The sequence below is a fragment of the Lemur catta genome, chromosome 5, assembly GCF_020740605.2.
Source record: "Lemur catta isolate mLemCat1 chromosome 5, mLemCat1.pri, whole genome shotgun sequence".
Taxonomy (NCBI): domain Eukaryota; kingdom Metazoa; phylum Chordata; class Mammalia; order Primates; family Lemuridae; genus Lemur; species Lemur catta.
In genome coordinates this window covers 62,094,323-62,110,497 of record NC_059132.1, presented here as the reverse complement: position 1 = coordinate 62,110,497, position 16,175 = coordinate 62,094,323, and the positions used below count along the sequence as shown (strand labels likewise).

Sequence of the window (16,175 nt, the reverse complement as noted above, 5' to 3'; positions counted from 1 at the left end):
CCCAGGGGTTGGGGACCGCAGGCTTAGAGAACCTTTGGTTAACATTTTATCTATAGAAGAGTAGCTTTGCAAGCTAGACACAATGTTTTATTCAAATTCTATTTTGGCCTGGCAACTTTTTAAGTTGAAGGAGGTAAAATACAAGGTTCACATTGGGGCCCTGAGGCATTTTTATGCTAAGCCTTGAATTTTAAAGCAGTTTACCAAAGTTTTAAGTTATTTTGTTTTTCTTTGCTGTCCCTTCTAAGCTCATCCCTCCTAACACTTGTGTTTTCCCAGAAGAAATTAGAGATAAAGATTTGAATGCAAAGATATTATTTGAGAGGTGATATCGGGAACTAGCAACAGGGAAGGGAAAGAAGCCAATAAAAGATGTGCTATGAAGAAAGTTAGCACCGTAGGTACATGGAACTCTTAATCCCGTTGGGGAACAACCATTCTGGTAAATATACAATACACACCTCAGAGTTGTTCTAAGAGGTTCCAAGAGCTCAGATATTTATACACCAATTCCTATCCTTCTTGATTGACCTAACCCAATTAGCTAAAACTTAAAACTCAACTGAAATATCTTGAAGGTGGTAAGGTAGGGAGAAGTTTTTAAACAAAGCAAAGGTGCAAGGGCCCTGAGGCAGTGTGGTGAACATTTGCCGCTTTTTGGCTCATTAGAATTCTTTCTTAACACTTCAATTATTTGGGGAAATATCCTGCCCATGGTATACAGTCTTTAAGGGAACTGTAAATCAGCTTTCCCCGAGAGTGATAACCTAAGCCAGGCTATGTCAATCGGACTGTTTCAGGGAACTTTGTATTTTATGTAAAGCGATAAAAGGAGAGAAAAGTCATTTCAGAACCAAGACAATGCTGTTTAGCACCTGTTGTAGGTCCTGAGAGCTGCCCTGGCTTCTGCTCCTTTGGAGCCACCACACTCTTCCAATGAATTCCATCTTGTGTGTTGTCAGCCAGAGTCAGTTTCTACTTCTTACTAACACTTCCACCCCATTTCTTCTTAAAATTTATCCCCCAAACCACCCCACACATGATCTCTAGGCAGCTACTAATAATCTGCATTCTCATTACACTTTGCAGTTTTATAACGGAAAAAAAAAAAAGGACCAGGCACAGTGGCTCATGCTTGTAATACTAGCACTTTGGGAGGCTGAGGCAGGAAGATCACTTGAGCCCAGGAGTTCAAGGTTGCACTGAGCTATGATCTCACCACTGTACTCCAGGCTGGGCAACAGAGCAAGACTCTGTCTCAAAAACAAACAAACAAACAAAAAACACTATTTGAGAACTCTTTGCCAAACCCAAAGCCACTAAGAATTTTTCCTATATTTCCTTCTAAAAGTTTTAGCTACTGCATTAACTTTTTTTTTTAAGAGATTGGGTCTTGCTATGCTGCCCAGGCTGGTCTCAGACTCCTGGGTTCATACTTTGTAAAGGATATTCCTTACTTTGTCCTTCCTTCAAAACACAGTATTTATGGGAAATCCCTAATCTCACCCTACTCTTCCTTCTTATTTCTTTACATACTTTGCACTACACCAGTATGTGAAATGTGTGAACAGAAAAGTTGAACAACTTTCAGCTACTCCTGGGTTTTTCACTGGACTTTCACCTGCCACCCACTGTGCTTCTCTAGAGGATCATCACCCATCATTTTAAGCTTCCAAGAAGATTCTGACCTACCAGCCAGTCGAGCCTTTAGCTGGCTAATAATCACTTGGGAAGCTTTTGGAAAATAGATTTCTCATGCTCCACCCAAAAACTATTTGGTAAGAATCTAAATAGTACCTACAGTGAGCATGATGTACAACCAGGTTTAGGAATTAAACTCTCTCAATATAAATGGGGATAAATTCATTTTACCCTTGTTTCTTCCAAGATAATTAGCAGAGGACTAAAAAGAAAACAATATAAAAGCATATATCTCTAGAGTAAGCTGGCTGCAAAGAAAAAAGAAAAAGAAAAATATAAAAGCATATAAATTTTCTACACAGATTCCTTATACTTCATTATTCCAAATTATACAGTGTTCAATAGAAGATTGAAGTTTATTAAGTCATATACACAAGTCATGTCTGACAACTGAGAAAATGCTATTTACATAAAACATCAGATTAAAAATACACAGTATCTGTATTTTAATACAATAAGGTCCCAGGATTCAAACAAGGAAGTTTGAGTCCAGAGTTTGCATTATGTAACTATGTACTCTACTATAAAGAACTACAGTGGATGTAAACCTTGGCAGTATATTTCTCAAGAGTCAAATATTAATGAATTTCACATACATGGTTCTGCATCCGTAGAGGAAGATACAATTCTTTCAGCACATGTGCCAATTTCTGAGTCTTCCACTTCAGAATCCTCACCAGTTTCCTCTTCAGAATCAAATTCCCGACTATCCGGTGATTCAAAGTTATCCAGAGGTCCACCATTCAGTCTCTTTTAAAGAATAAACCAAAAATTTTTTGTAAAAACTTTAAAACCTAACTTCATTATCAGTATGCTGATACGGCTGACCTTTGATGTTGCAACGAGATTCTTCTCATCTTGCTCCTCTAAATTCACTTATAAACAGTGTTATTTCTAAATCTCTACCATGCTAGGTCATATGCCAGCAAAGTCACGTGTTAAGTAATTTACCCATTTTTTTAAAGCACTGAAATGGTTTCAGAGCATAATTTAAATTGGTACTTCTCTATTGGTGAGCTGCAGTGAAGAACCAGGTGTTCTACATTTCCAATCAGCTGTGGACCAATACTTTAAAGGCAGTTAAGAGAGAGCTGCCACAATACTTCCAAATAAAAACTTCAAACATTAATTCTATCAGAGTTCTAAAATGTAAGGCTGCAATTCAGTACACAAAAAGTTTTGATTTACAAAACTTTTTCCTATCAGCAAGATGAATTTTTTGCAAACATAAATAAATCTTAAAACCATTTTTAGGCCAAACCTGGTAAAGTAACAGTCATCAGGCTAGTTCTTACAGATACATTAGCTACTTACAAACTTTTTTTTTCTTTAATTTTTACCACTAGACCACCAGGAAACTTACAAACTTTTTTTTTTTTTTTTTTTTGAGACAGAGTGTCACTTTGTTGCCCGGGCTAGAGTGAGTGCCGTGGCGTCAGCCTCGCTCACAGCAACCTCAAACTCCTGGGCTCAAGCAATCCTACTGCCTCAGCCTCCCGAGTAGCTGGGACTACAGGTATGTGCCACCATGCCCGGCTAATTTTTTCTATATATATTTTTAGTTGTCCAGATAGTTTATTTCTATTTTTAGTAGAGACGGGGTCTCGTTCAGGCTGGTCTCGAACTCCTGACCTCGAGCGATCCACCTGCCTCGGCCTCCCAGAGGGCTAGGATTACAGGCGTGAGCCACCGCGCCCGGCCCCAAACTTTTTAAAAGTCAGATAAAACCACCAAACTTATTTAATGTGCCAATTAACAGTTTTATAAATGTCAGTAATGTCATGCTGGTATTAAAGTTAAAATAAAAACTACATAAAAATATGTCAACTATGAAATAATTTTCCTTATCTTTCAGACATAAGTTAATTACTTTTAATAACTCTGTAAGAAAATAGAGATTCTTTTGCTTAATAATAGTTAACAGTTATTGGACTCATATCTGCAAGTACTCCTCACAATTGTCCATCTGTTATAACTCATTTAATTCTCATAACAAACCTATAAAGTAGGCCTCATTATTCCCACTTTATAGATGAGGAAAATGAAGTCCTGACAGGATAAATTAACCCACTCTAATCAACAAACTTAATGGTGTTAGGCAGGAAGCTCAGACTCAAACCCAGGAAATCTGATTCCAAAGCCCAAACACTGCTTATACTACCGCCTCAACTTTATAGAAAAAAAGATGATTTTATATATCAGGTGAATATTAAATTACCTACCTCTATTACCTCTGCCATATACTGTACATGTTCTGCTACTTCTGCCAATTCTTTATTCTCCTTTTTTAGGCGGGCAATTTCATTGTCCTTTTGTTCAATTTCTTTATAAAGCTATATAACATAAATAAAGTTCAATATTCCATAGAATACATATAGCTATGCTATAAATCAAGTTACATGCTTCAATGTATATAACTGATAGACATGTTTCAACAGCATTCATTCTTTACAATAATTCTGGGAACGGAGTTGCCTTTCTACTTAAACTTTTCCTATGCCAATATTAAAACTAGTTTATATTTCTCTAATCAAATATGCTAAGCAGCAAAACAATCCTGTAATTTTTAAAAATGGTACAAATTATGCTCAATACATACTTTCTCATTTTCCTTAAGTGCTTCATAGAGAACCTTCCTCCGCTTTTCTGCCATTTCTTTCCAATATTGAGAGGATGGATTTTCTAAAATGAAGATTTTTACAACGTTTTTTGATTATACAAATTTGTATTTAACATTTACATTTTTGAAAAGTCCAGATCATTTATTTTGTACATTGCCCTTAATTTTGGACTTCTGTTTCCATGATTAGATTCAAACTAAACATCTTTGGCAGGAATATTGTATAAGTATGTTGTATCCTCAGTGTATCATCAGGAAGCACACATCAATTTGTTATAATACTAGAGACGTTAAATTTTACTAAGATGCTATCTACCAGATTTCTCCCTTCTAAAGATATCTTTTAACTTCAGTAATTAATAAATGATCTACGGAGTAAAATCTTTTGAGTTTGTGTAAATACTCTATTCCCCAACAACTTTTTACCCAATTTAACTCCATTGGTATTTCTGGGTTAAATATTACTATTCACTATTACTTCTATTTTGGATGAAAAACAGCAATTTTTTAATTTATGTAATTCCTTATAATATATAGTAGTTGGCATTATTCTGTAAAAAGAACTTCAGTATGGATTCGTAAGTCCTTTTTTTTTAAAATCAATGTATTATAATTCATTCTTGTAATTATTCTTTTTTATGAGACAGAGTCTCGCTCTGTTGCCCCTGGCTGGAGTACAGTGGAGTTTTCATAGCTCACTACAACCTCAAACTCCTGGGCTCAAGCGATCTTCCTGCCTTTGCCTCCCAAATAGCTGGGACTACAGGTGCATGCCACCACGGCCGGCTAATTTTTCTATTTTTTGTAGAGACAGGTCTAGCTCTTGCTGAGGCTGGTCTTGAACTCCTGATCTTAAGCAATCCACCTGCCTCAGCCTCCCAGAGTGCTAGGATTATAGGCGTGAGCCACTGTGCCCGGCCTTCATTATTCCTTTTGATGCTCTAACTTTCCCAAATGTAGTCAGTCGAAATCCTTTCAAGATGACTCTTGTGTTCCTTAAACATGTCCATCAGTTTTTGAGTACTTCTTTATTTTCTGACATGACATCCAGGATAATCCTATAATTTCTGTCCCAGACACAGAATCAGCAATTTCACCAAGGAGCTTCACTGAAAGTCAGTGAACCAAAACCTGGATGCCTGGTGTGCTCCTTGCTACTGGGGTATCATTTGTTTCTAGGATCTTTCAGTGGCAGAGCTAAGAAATGTAGTACTTCTTAAAAAAAAATCAGTTTATACTGACAACCCCAATTCCAATTCAATAACACAGTTCTTCATTTCCTTCACCATTCCATATTTGCATTTCTATTCACCATATTATTATATGAACCTAGCTCCCAACAACATCAACATATTACTCATTTGCTCAGTCCTAAAATATATACAATTTTTTCAAAATTACTACAAATACTACTGCCAATAAATTTAATAAAGTTCTTTTAATTTTTAATAACATATCCCACTGAGAGTCTGTGGTCAGAGTTCTGTGTTCAGGTTACAGGGATAATTTTTTCATCTGTGGTTTTACTAGCAATATAATATATAGTTGTTTCCTTTGATATTTAACTACAGTAGTTATTTTTAACTGATCCTTGTTGATTTAATTTTTAACCAAATCAGACATGAGTGTCACAAATCCTTTTCTTTATTCTACAATATTATTAAAGAACCTCCTTATTTCTATCCAGTTAACCTTGCCTAATAAAACCCTACTGTCAGCCAGACCTGGGTGGCACAGGCCGGTAGTTCTAGCTGCTTGGGAGACTAAGGGAGGAGTATTGCTTGAGCCTAGGAGTTCAAGGCTGCAGTGAGCTACAACTGGGCCACTGCACTTCAGCCAGGGTGACAGGGCAAGACCCTGTCTCAAGGGGAAAAAAAAAACCCTACTGCCTACTTGCTTTCTTCCTTACCGTCTTCCAAGCAACTCAGAACGAGCCCAAATGTTACTGTGACCTTGAGCAAATCAATTTTCCCATCAGTAATTAATATCCAATGATCTATAATTAGTACAGAAGTAATAACCTTCATAATGGTTATAAAACATTAGCTTCTTTTGATTTCTACCACCATTCCACTAAAAACTAGTATTTAATACAATTATAATGCTTCTCATTCATCTTCACCCCCTTTACTTCATTCATGTTTTTATTAGCTCCATTATTTCATATTCTCCCAGAATATGCAAATTCCTTTCACACTTCAAGTTTATTCTCTAAACACTTTTCCTCTAAAAAGCCTATTTCCAGGTCTTATAAACTCTTACAAGGCAAACCAATATCAAAGCTGTCATATTAATCACAATCCTTTTCCTTAATATCATCCACATCTTGCCAAACAAATGGTTACTTATTTCCTGATGTTGATGAAAAAAAAAAACAAATGGTTACACCCATTCAAATTTATAGTGTTTGTATATTTACAATCATAGCAATTTTAAAGTATTGACAAATAGTATCCCCAGATTAAGAGGTTATAGGTAGAATTCTTAACAATATTAACAAAGTTTACCTTACAATTTAAAATTTTAAGACAAAAGTTATATTTTTTTCATACCTTTAACCATAAGATCAAATGCTTCTTGGGTGACTTTTCCAAGATTTTTATTTTCACTGTATTCTGGGTCAATAACAACTTCAGGGCTGGAAGTCTTAGATGTTATTTGGTCATTCCAGTGTTTCCTTTTGGATAAGCCTTTGGTTAACTATAATGGAAACACTTATCAACCATATTACTTTGATTTAATGAAGAAGAAAGCAGGGTGGTTTTGTCATTTATGTATTTAAAAAAGAGAACTAATGAACAAGTCAATCCCATTTACAATAAGGTACAAAATAAAATACCTATTAACACATTTAACCAAGGTGAAAGATATCTACAAAGAAAACCATAAAACAAGAAAGAAATTGTGTATAACATAAACAAATTGAAAAACACCCCATGCTCATGGATTAGAATAATCAATATCATTAAAATAACCATACCGTCCAAAGCAATCTATACATTCAATGCAATTCCTATCAAAATACCAATGTCATTTGTAGAAGCATTAGAAAAAATGATCCTAAAATTCATACGGAACCAAAAAAGAGCTTGAATAGCCAAAGCAATCATAGGCAAAAAGAACAAAACTGGAGGCATCACATTACTTGACTTCAAATTATATTACAAGGCTACAGTAACCAAAACAGCATAGTACTGGTATAAAAACAGACACACACATTAATGGAACAGAAAAAGAGAACCCAGAAATAAAGCCACATACCTACACCCAACTGATCTTTGACAAAATCAACAAAAACATACACTTGGGAAAGGACATCCTGTTCAATAAATGGTGCTAGGAAAACAGGATAGCCATATGCAGAAGAATGAAACCCACGTCTCTCACCATATACAAAAATTAACTCAAGATGGATTGAGGACTTAAATGTAAGACCTGAAACTACAAAAATTCTAGAAGAAAATTTAGGAAACACTCTTCTGGGCACTGGCCTAGGCAAAGAATTCATGATTAAGTCCTCAAAAGCAAATGCAACAAGAACAAAAATAGACAAAAGGGGCTTAAACAAAAAAGCTTCTGCACAGCAAAAGAAATAATCAACAAAACCAACAGACAAACTACATAATGGGAAAAAACATTTGCAAACTATACATGCAACAAAGTTCTAATATCCAGAATCTACAAGGAGCTCAACTCAATAAAACAAATGACCCCATTAAAAAGTGAGCAAATGACATGAACATTTTTCAAAAGACATACAAATGGCCAATAAGCATAAGAAAAAATGCTCAACATCACTAATCAGAGAAATGCAAACTAAAACCACAATATCATCCACCACTAGTCAGAATGGCTATTATTAAAAAATCAAGAGGCCAGACCCAGTGCCTCACGCCTGTAATCCTAGCATTCTGGTAGGCTGAGGCAGGCGGATAGCTTGAGCTCAGGAGTTCAAGACCAGCCTGAGCAAGAGCGAGACCTCTGTCTCAAAAAAAAAAAAAAAAAAAAAAAAAAAGTCAAAAAATAACAGACGTTGTCAAGGATGCAGAGAAAAGAAAATGCTTATACACTATTGGTGGGAATGTAAATTAGTACAACCTCTACGAAAAACCATATGGAGATTTCTCAAAGAACTGAAAATAGAATTACCATTCAATCCAACAATCCCACTACTGGGTATCTACCCAAAGGGAAAGAAATCATTATATCAAAAAGACACCTGCACTCATTTGTTTATCATAGTACCATTCACAATAGCAAAGATGTGGAATCAACCTAAGTGTCCATCAATGGATGACCTGATACAGAAAATGTAGTGTGTGTGTGTGTGTACATACATGTATATACACACACACGTGTGTACACACACACCATGGAATACTACTCAGCCATTAAAAAGAATGAAATCATGTCTTTTATAGCAACACAGATGGAACTGGAGGCCATTATCTTAAGTGAAATAACTCAGAAACAAAAAGTCAAATACTGCACATTCTCACATATAAGTGGGAGCCAAACAATGTATATACATGGTCATAGAGAGGAATAATAAACACTGGAGATTTGAAAGGGTAAGAGGGTGAGAAAGTAGGGTGGGATGAAAAATTACTTAATGGGTACCATGTACACTATTTGGGTGATGGTTACACTAAAAGCCTAGGCTTCACCACTATGCATTATATCCATCTAACAAAACTGCACTTACATACCCTAAATCTATTTAAAAAAAAGAAAGAGAAAAAAAGAAATAAAGTGCACTTACCAAAAAAAAAAAAAAAAAGAGAGAGAGAGAGAGAGAAAGAACTCATATGTCTGTACCTTTTTGACATCTTTGGATCTTTTAAAAAGTTATACAACTTGTCCACTAAAATGTATAGTAACATTTTAGAAATTTTATTTGCAACAATTATTTTGGATTAGACTTGGGTCTAAGGCTTACCTGAAATTATTTTTATTGTATTTAAATACAGTACCATGGAAAGGTAATATTTTCAATCTGTAAAAGTATAGACATGCTCATCCATGATTTCATCATTTACACACAGGGGTAAATGAAAGAATCTCAAAACATCAAACATTACCGGAATTATTACATCATTCCAGTTCTACTACAGGTATTCACAGCGATTTTGATATTCCTAACTTGAATAATTAAAACAAACCTCTTCGGGGAATATGTAATTGTTATTCTTAAATCATTTCCAAATTTCAACAATTTATATGTTTTGACCAAGAAAATCTTAAAAATATTTTTAATGTAGATGTAGTCTCACCTGTACCCCATTTTAGCCCTATAATACATACCTCATTTTCTCTTCCAACAAGAGATCCAGCTACAGAAGGCTGAATCATCTTCAGAGTTCTTCTTGGGACAGGACTGTTCTAAAAGTCAAGATAATTCATTATCTGTGTACTGAGTTGTTATATAATTATTTAGTTACTGAGTTTTTCTATAGTTAATCTTACTTTACTCTAATTTGGAAAAAAAAACCACTAAGAATACTAATATTTAATCTGCTATATAATTTTATAATATTACATATGAACAAGACACTGACTTAGTCAACTGGCAAACTTGTTATTTCCCAAAATTAAACTAAAGTTTGAAGAAATTCCTTTAGAATGGATCATACCATCCAAACTAGACACAAACAAGTAATATTTTCTCTCAATATATGCTCTTGCTATAATCGTTTTGTCAATTAATCACATCTAGTTAAAACAAATATAACCAAATTTCTCTGCTCAAATTAATAGTTCATGACAGGAATATCTGTATTCTCTTTAAAAAGATCTTCTACACAGAAACTAGAAACTTAGAGGCACTCTACTTTCATAAATCCAAATATCATAACATTTATGGTATGAATTCACAAAAAAGGTAAATTGGGGGAAAAGATTCATTATTTACACTGCAAAATACTTATCACGAATATCCCCATACAGTTTCATACATTTTCACCAAAGGAATATAATTTTCAAGAACATACTTTGCACAAAACCAGTACACGTGTAACAAACATCCCACCTCAACAACTACCTAATTATAGAAGCAGTTCTGCTTCAAGCCCATTCATGAGAAGACAGTTAAAATGTCAGTGCTTAAGGCATACTAAAATACTCTAAAATGCCCAAGCTATTGTTTTGGGGAAAAAATATTGCCTTCCTTATAATATGTAAATACCTTCCTGTATATTTCCTGATCTGAAAGCTCTATTTTTGCAAAAAATCATTAGTTATACTGCCACCATGGGACAGCAAACAATGGTGAATACTCAAACAAGGTTAGCCAGAACATGATACTGTAGCAGCGTGAGAAAGTTACTGACTCCACACTATACTTCACATGAGAAGAGTTCACCTTTCCCACGGTAAAATTTCTATTGCTGATTATTATCTCACTATTTAACTGAAGGACAAATGCCAGCTACTGTGAGAACAAATATTACAGCAACATTTCAGAAATAATTTAGATTATAGATTAGTTAACAGTCTCCAGACAAATAGAAGAAAATATAATTTTGCAACCTTAATAATAGGAGGTGTTAATTCATTTAAATGCTTGCTGTTAATAATGGTCAAAGAAGTCAGCTAAGTTACAAAGTTACTGCCACAGGAAAAAAATAACCATTTCTAAGATTTAACTTTTATAAGTTTTATAGATTCTGGCCTTTAAAAAAATGTAATATTATTATTATTATTTTCTTATACAGATTATGCATTGGAATAATAGACTTTTAGAGCCAGGAAGTTTCTTATATGTTAATGGGTCTTAACCTTTTTAGAAAACAATTTAATATTCTGTGAACCTTCTCCCCAAAAAATGTACACAAAAGTACACTGACACAGAATTTTGCACACAACTGGAAAAGATCTAGTTCTAGTTCAATTCCCTCATTTCACAGATGAGTTAAACTGACACCGAAATGCTAACTAACCCATTCAAGGTCTCAGTTTTGGAGATAGAACCCAAATCAAATAGAAATCAGTTCCCTTTATATTGAAGATAGTTTTATTTTGTTGTTTTTGAGACAGAGTCTCCCTCTGTTGCCAGGACTAGAGGGCAGTGGCACAATCATAGCTCACTGCAGCCTCAAACTCCTGGGCTCAAGTGATCCTCCTGCTTCAGCCTCCCCAGTTTCCCAAGTAGCTGGGACTACAGGTACACACCATCAGGCTACGCTAATTTTTTTCATTTAGTTTTTTAAAGATTGGGTCTCCTTATGTTGTCTAGGCTGGTCTTGAACTCCTGGTCTCAAGAGATTCTCCCACCTCAGCCTCCCAAAGTGCTGGGATTACAGGCATGAACCACCATGCCTGAAGATTGTTTTAGTGTAGCTAGTAAACATTAGACTTTTTTTTTTTAAATGTAAAGATCTGCTGGAATTACATAAATTATTTGGCTGTGATTTGCTTCAAAATAATCCACTGAAAGAAAAGGGGGTAAATGATGATATAGATGAAACGAGATTGGCCATATAGTGATAAATAATGAAGCTGGGAAAACAAATTATTATCCTACTACTGATTCTAGTTTTAAATATTTGAAAATTTTCATAACAAAAAGTTTAATATATACAAAGCACAGTGGTACGATATATATCGTTTTGCTAAATGGAAGCAGATGGAATAAAATTTAAAAATTATCAACAAGAATTATAATCCAAGAAAAATAATGTAAAGATTTTGAGAAAAGCAAGACAAACAAAAACAACCCATCAAAAGGTACTTCCTTACACTTATCAATGGGTTTTATTTCCTCTGCTTAATTCAAATCTGCAAATTGATAGCTTTCCTGAAGATGTAGAACAATTAATTTCCAGGATACTCAGACAGTTTAAGTTGTGTGATAGGACCTAGCTAAACTGTAAATTCATTTAGAACCATAAAGATAAACCCAGTCAAAATTACAAACTCAAAACTAAACAAACTCTACCCTATTGTCATAAGAATAAATGCTTGCAATATTTTCAGTAAAGGCCAGGCACGGTGGCTCACACCTGTAATCCTAGCACTCTGGGAAGCCGAGATGGGAGGATCACTTGAGGTCAGGAGTTCGAGACCAGCCTGAGCCAAGAGCGAGACCCCATCTCTACTAAAAATGGAAAGAAATTATCCGGACAGCTAAAAACATATATAGAAAAAAAATTAGACGGGCATGGTGGTGCATGCCCATAGTCCCAGCTACTCAGTAGGCTGAGGCAGAAAGATCACTTGAGCCCAGGAGTTTGAGGTTGCTGTGAGCTAGGCTGACGCCATGGCACTCTAGCCTGGGCAACAGAGTGAGACTCTATCCAAAAAAAAAAAGAGTAAAAACTCAGAAAAAAAATTTAACAAAAGTAATGTAACAAAAGTAATGTAAAACTCAGACTCAGAAAACTACAAGATGTTGTTGAAAGAAATTAAAGACCAAAATAAAAGATATCCCATATTCTTGGGTGAGACTTAATATTCAACCATAATTAATTTTTTTTAAAGTTCTCTATTGTTACATATCTTCTGATTAAAAATTCAGTAACTCTACTCAGGACATGAGTACAAAAGCCTAGATTTCATCACTACACAATAGATACATGTAAAGGAACTCAACTTGTATCCTCTACTTTCATTAAATTTTTTTTGAAAAAAAAGGAAAAATTTAGCAAATCAAGGTTCAAAGAAATTATAGCCAGGTTAAACTTGGCTAAATTACGTTAAAATACTTTTAACCATATGTTTCCTATAAAAGATTAAAGTTATTCTATCACATACCTTTACATTCTCTTTGCTTCCTTCTTGTTTCTGCTTCATACTGGAATTCATTACACAGCTCGAGGAGCACAAAAGACTAGTAATTAAAAAACAGAATATGGTTTGCACCTGAAGGTGGAGTCTAGATTTTTCTTGTTGAAAGTACTTACGAGTACAAAAGTCATACTATTATGTGGTAGAACTATTATCTTTTCTCACTCAACTCAAACTCAGCCTGTCAGTGACTAGGGTGACCAACATTAGTACCGTTCAATATCTATACTTTATACATACACACACACACACACAATAATTATGGCTGAAAAATATCTTGTTACAAAAAGGAAATTATGTATTTTAACAAATTTACAAACCATAGTGTCCTGAATTAAATACAGGGCTCTCGAAGATCTAAGAAATGGTCACCATGAAAAGCAAAACACACAGGCACTTGGGTATGCCGAAATCCATTCCTAATAGCATCTTAACTTGGCAGTTTTAAAGGCAGATGTAAGCTATGATTTTATTATCGTATTGGCTCTGGCAATAACTTAAGAGTGACTTAATATCCAGTCAAACGAGATTGTGCATTTACGTTTGTAAGGAAATGTTTACTCACAAACATGAACTGAAGGACTAGCAAACAAGGATGAGGGAACAGGAGATAAAGGGACATATAATGTGGTTAACTAGACCACTGGGCCGGATTCACTCCAAACTCAACATCTGAATCCCCCTGCCATGTCTGTGCCTTGCTAAGAGATCTCCCTGATTTTTGTGGCCATGCCTTTAGTCAGTGCAGTGGCTTTCAAACTTTGACCCACTTCTTGTATTAATACATTTTACGCCATGCCCTAGCACACATGCAAACGAAAAAGCTTAAGAAACAAAATTTAATCTAATTGTATGCAGTGCATCCTATTTTCTATTCTATTTCATGTTAAGAAAATGTTGGTTGGAACCCATTAAGCATAGCCAGGGCAATGTTTTTCAAACTGCAGGTCGTGTGCTGGGATCCCAAAATCATTTAGTAGGTCATGAGCAATCCCGTTTAGAAAAATGCAACTGAACAGAATGGAAGAGACGAGAAAATATCAGAGCGCACTGCATGTGAGAAATAAGTATTGCTTCGTGAAACGTCTAATTTAGTTAGGTGGCTGCGTCCTAAATTGCGACATAAAATGTGCTTTAGTACGAAAAAAACTGAAAGCCACTGATCAAGTAAGTCTAATTCTTCCCAAGTTTACTACACCCGTGTCAACAACCTTGCACCCATGCTTTTTATACTCTAGTTCTTTTAAACTACCAGTTTAAAAACCCTTATAGGACAAGGTCCAAAGGAAGCGCGGATGCACAGGCGAAACCAGTGTCACCAACACGAATATCTTTTTTTAAAGGCAGATGCAGGATTCAGCGACCTTTTCCCACAAGTCAAGTTTACGGATCCCCTTAAATCACGACCAGTTACTGAACTGGCAAGAGGCCGTCCTACACTCGGCTGCACCACCCCAAACCGGGACTCGGCGGGCGGATCTCGGAGGCCCAGTGCCCAGCGAAGGGGCGGAGGAGGCGGCCCGCGCGCCGGAGCCCACCAACCGCTGCGCGCGCCTCGGCACGGCGCCCTCCAGCCAATAGGGAGCGCGGAAGCGAGAGCGCGCCAAAATCGACCCAGCCAATGGGGCAGCCCCTAGCCACATCACCCTCCCCCGCCCAGGCTCCCGCGACCGTTCAACAATCACTTTTATCCTGGCCGCGGCCCCGCAGCTACCAAAGTACGCGGCTTCAGGTTGGCAGGAGCGAAAGCGGATGGCCTAGAAGCTGGACATCTTGCGCTCCTGCATACCCACCTCCTGCCACCCCTCTCATACTTACTGGGGTGATACGCTCAATCCTCGTAGCAAAGACAGGCAGCTGTGGCGGCGGCGCCTCGGGCAACGTCCACAGCAAACTACGTTGGTCCCCCCAGTCGCTGGAGAGCTAGCGCGCGCTGCAGTAAATCCTTATCAACTCCGTTCGTCCGCTCCCGGACGACCACGTGACCACCTGACGCAAGGCGAGGGGCGGGGCCCGCCAGAATCTGGCGAATCGACTCTCGCCTTTGCTGCTTCGGCCCCGCCCCTTCCTGCGCCTGCGCGGCAACCGGTAGCGTGTCCCTGAAAACGGAGGCTGACGATTTTCTGCGGGCGGGGAGGTCAGTGCCCTCTGACCCTGCCCTTCAACCCTACTCTTGGAACTTCCTTTTGCCCTTGACGAGAGCGTGGGGTGGGGCACTCTGTTCTCATTGGATATTAACGCCGGGAGAACAAAATATTGTATGTATAGTATGTAACGTATGTTTGTGTATAGCCCCGGTTCCGCGGACTCCTAGTTGTGTTTTTTGTTGTTGTTGTTGGGGGGGGGGCATTTAGCTTGTCATTTTTTTTTTTTTTTTTTTTTTTGGAGACGGAGTCTTGCTCTGTTGCCGGTGCTAAAGTGCAGTAGCGTCAGCCCAGCTCACAGCAACCTCAAACTCCTGGGCTCAAGCAATCCTACTGCCTCAGCCTCCTGAATAACTGAGACTACAGACCGGAGCCACCACCCCCGGCTAATTTTTTCTATTTTTAGTAGAGACGGGTCCCGCTCTTGCTCAGGCTGGGTTTGAACTCTGAGCTCAAGCGATCCTCCCGCGTCGGCCTCCCAGAGTGCTGGGATTACTGGCGTGAGCCACCGCGCCCGGCCAGGACGCCTAGTTGTGTTAAGAGCTTTTATACTTTGGCTTTTTCATATTTTGACTATGGTGTGGTGCGGTAAGAGTTGCTCTGGAAGACGTAATTCGGTGATCAGTTAATCCTACAACTAGTCCTTGAACGCCTAATAGTACCAAGTACTGTTCTAGGAACTGAAAATACAACTGCCATTGCAATTTGAAGAAGTAGGAAAACCGTAGTAATAATTGTGCGTAGACTTTTTTTAATTGTATGAAATTCCCAGATAAATGCGCTGTAAACATAGTACATTTGGGCTCACTGGAGTAAAGGCTTTTGTTTACACCTGCAATAGATATTAATACGAGTCTGTTTTCCCATTTCTTTTTATGGGAGTATCATTTTCTCACAAGGAAGGAAATATCTATTAATACTAACTG

The 16,175-nt window shown here is 37.1% G+C and overlaps 1 protein-coding gene across 1 annotated transcript; it reads right to left on the bottom strand.

Moving 5' to 3' along the window:
* Positions 1–2,038: 2,038 nt before the first annotated feature.
* GMNN (geminin DNA replication inhibitor) lies at positions 2,039–15,102 on the bottom strand. Its single transcript, XM_045551907.1, has 7 exons — positions 14,924–15,102; positions 13,073–13,148; positions 9,626–9,703; positions 6,874–7,021; positions 4,301–4,383; positions 3,924–4,034; positions 2,039–2,451 (listed from the first exon to the last, which is right to left on the bottom strand). The coding sequence occupies exons 2-7, from the start codon at positions 13,121–13,123 to the stop codon at positions 2,290–2,292; spliced, it is 633 nt and encodes a 210-aa protein (XP_045407863.1). The 5' UTR covers positions 13,124–13,148; positions 14,924–15,102; the 3' UTR covers positions 2,039–2,289.
* Positions 15,103–16,175: the final 1,073 nt, after the last annotated feature.

Bases quoted from the DNA above. Each gene is read 5' to 3' on its own strand.
- GMNN (XM_045551907.1), bottom strand. From the start codon at position 13,123: ATGAATTCCAGTATGAAGCAGAAACAAGAAGGAAGCAAAGAGAATGTA. The intron at 7,022-9,625 runs GTATGTATTATA...TTTCCATTATAG, and splicing joins TTGTTGGAAGAGAAAATGAG to TTAACCAAAGGCTTATCCAA. The intron at 2,452-3,923 runs GTAGGTAATTTA...ATTCTTTAAAAG, and splicing joins ATATGGCAGAGGTAATAGAG to AGACTGAATGGTGGACCTCT.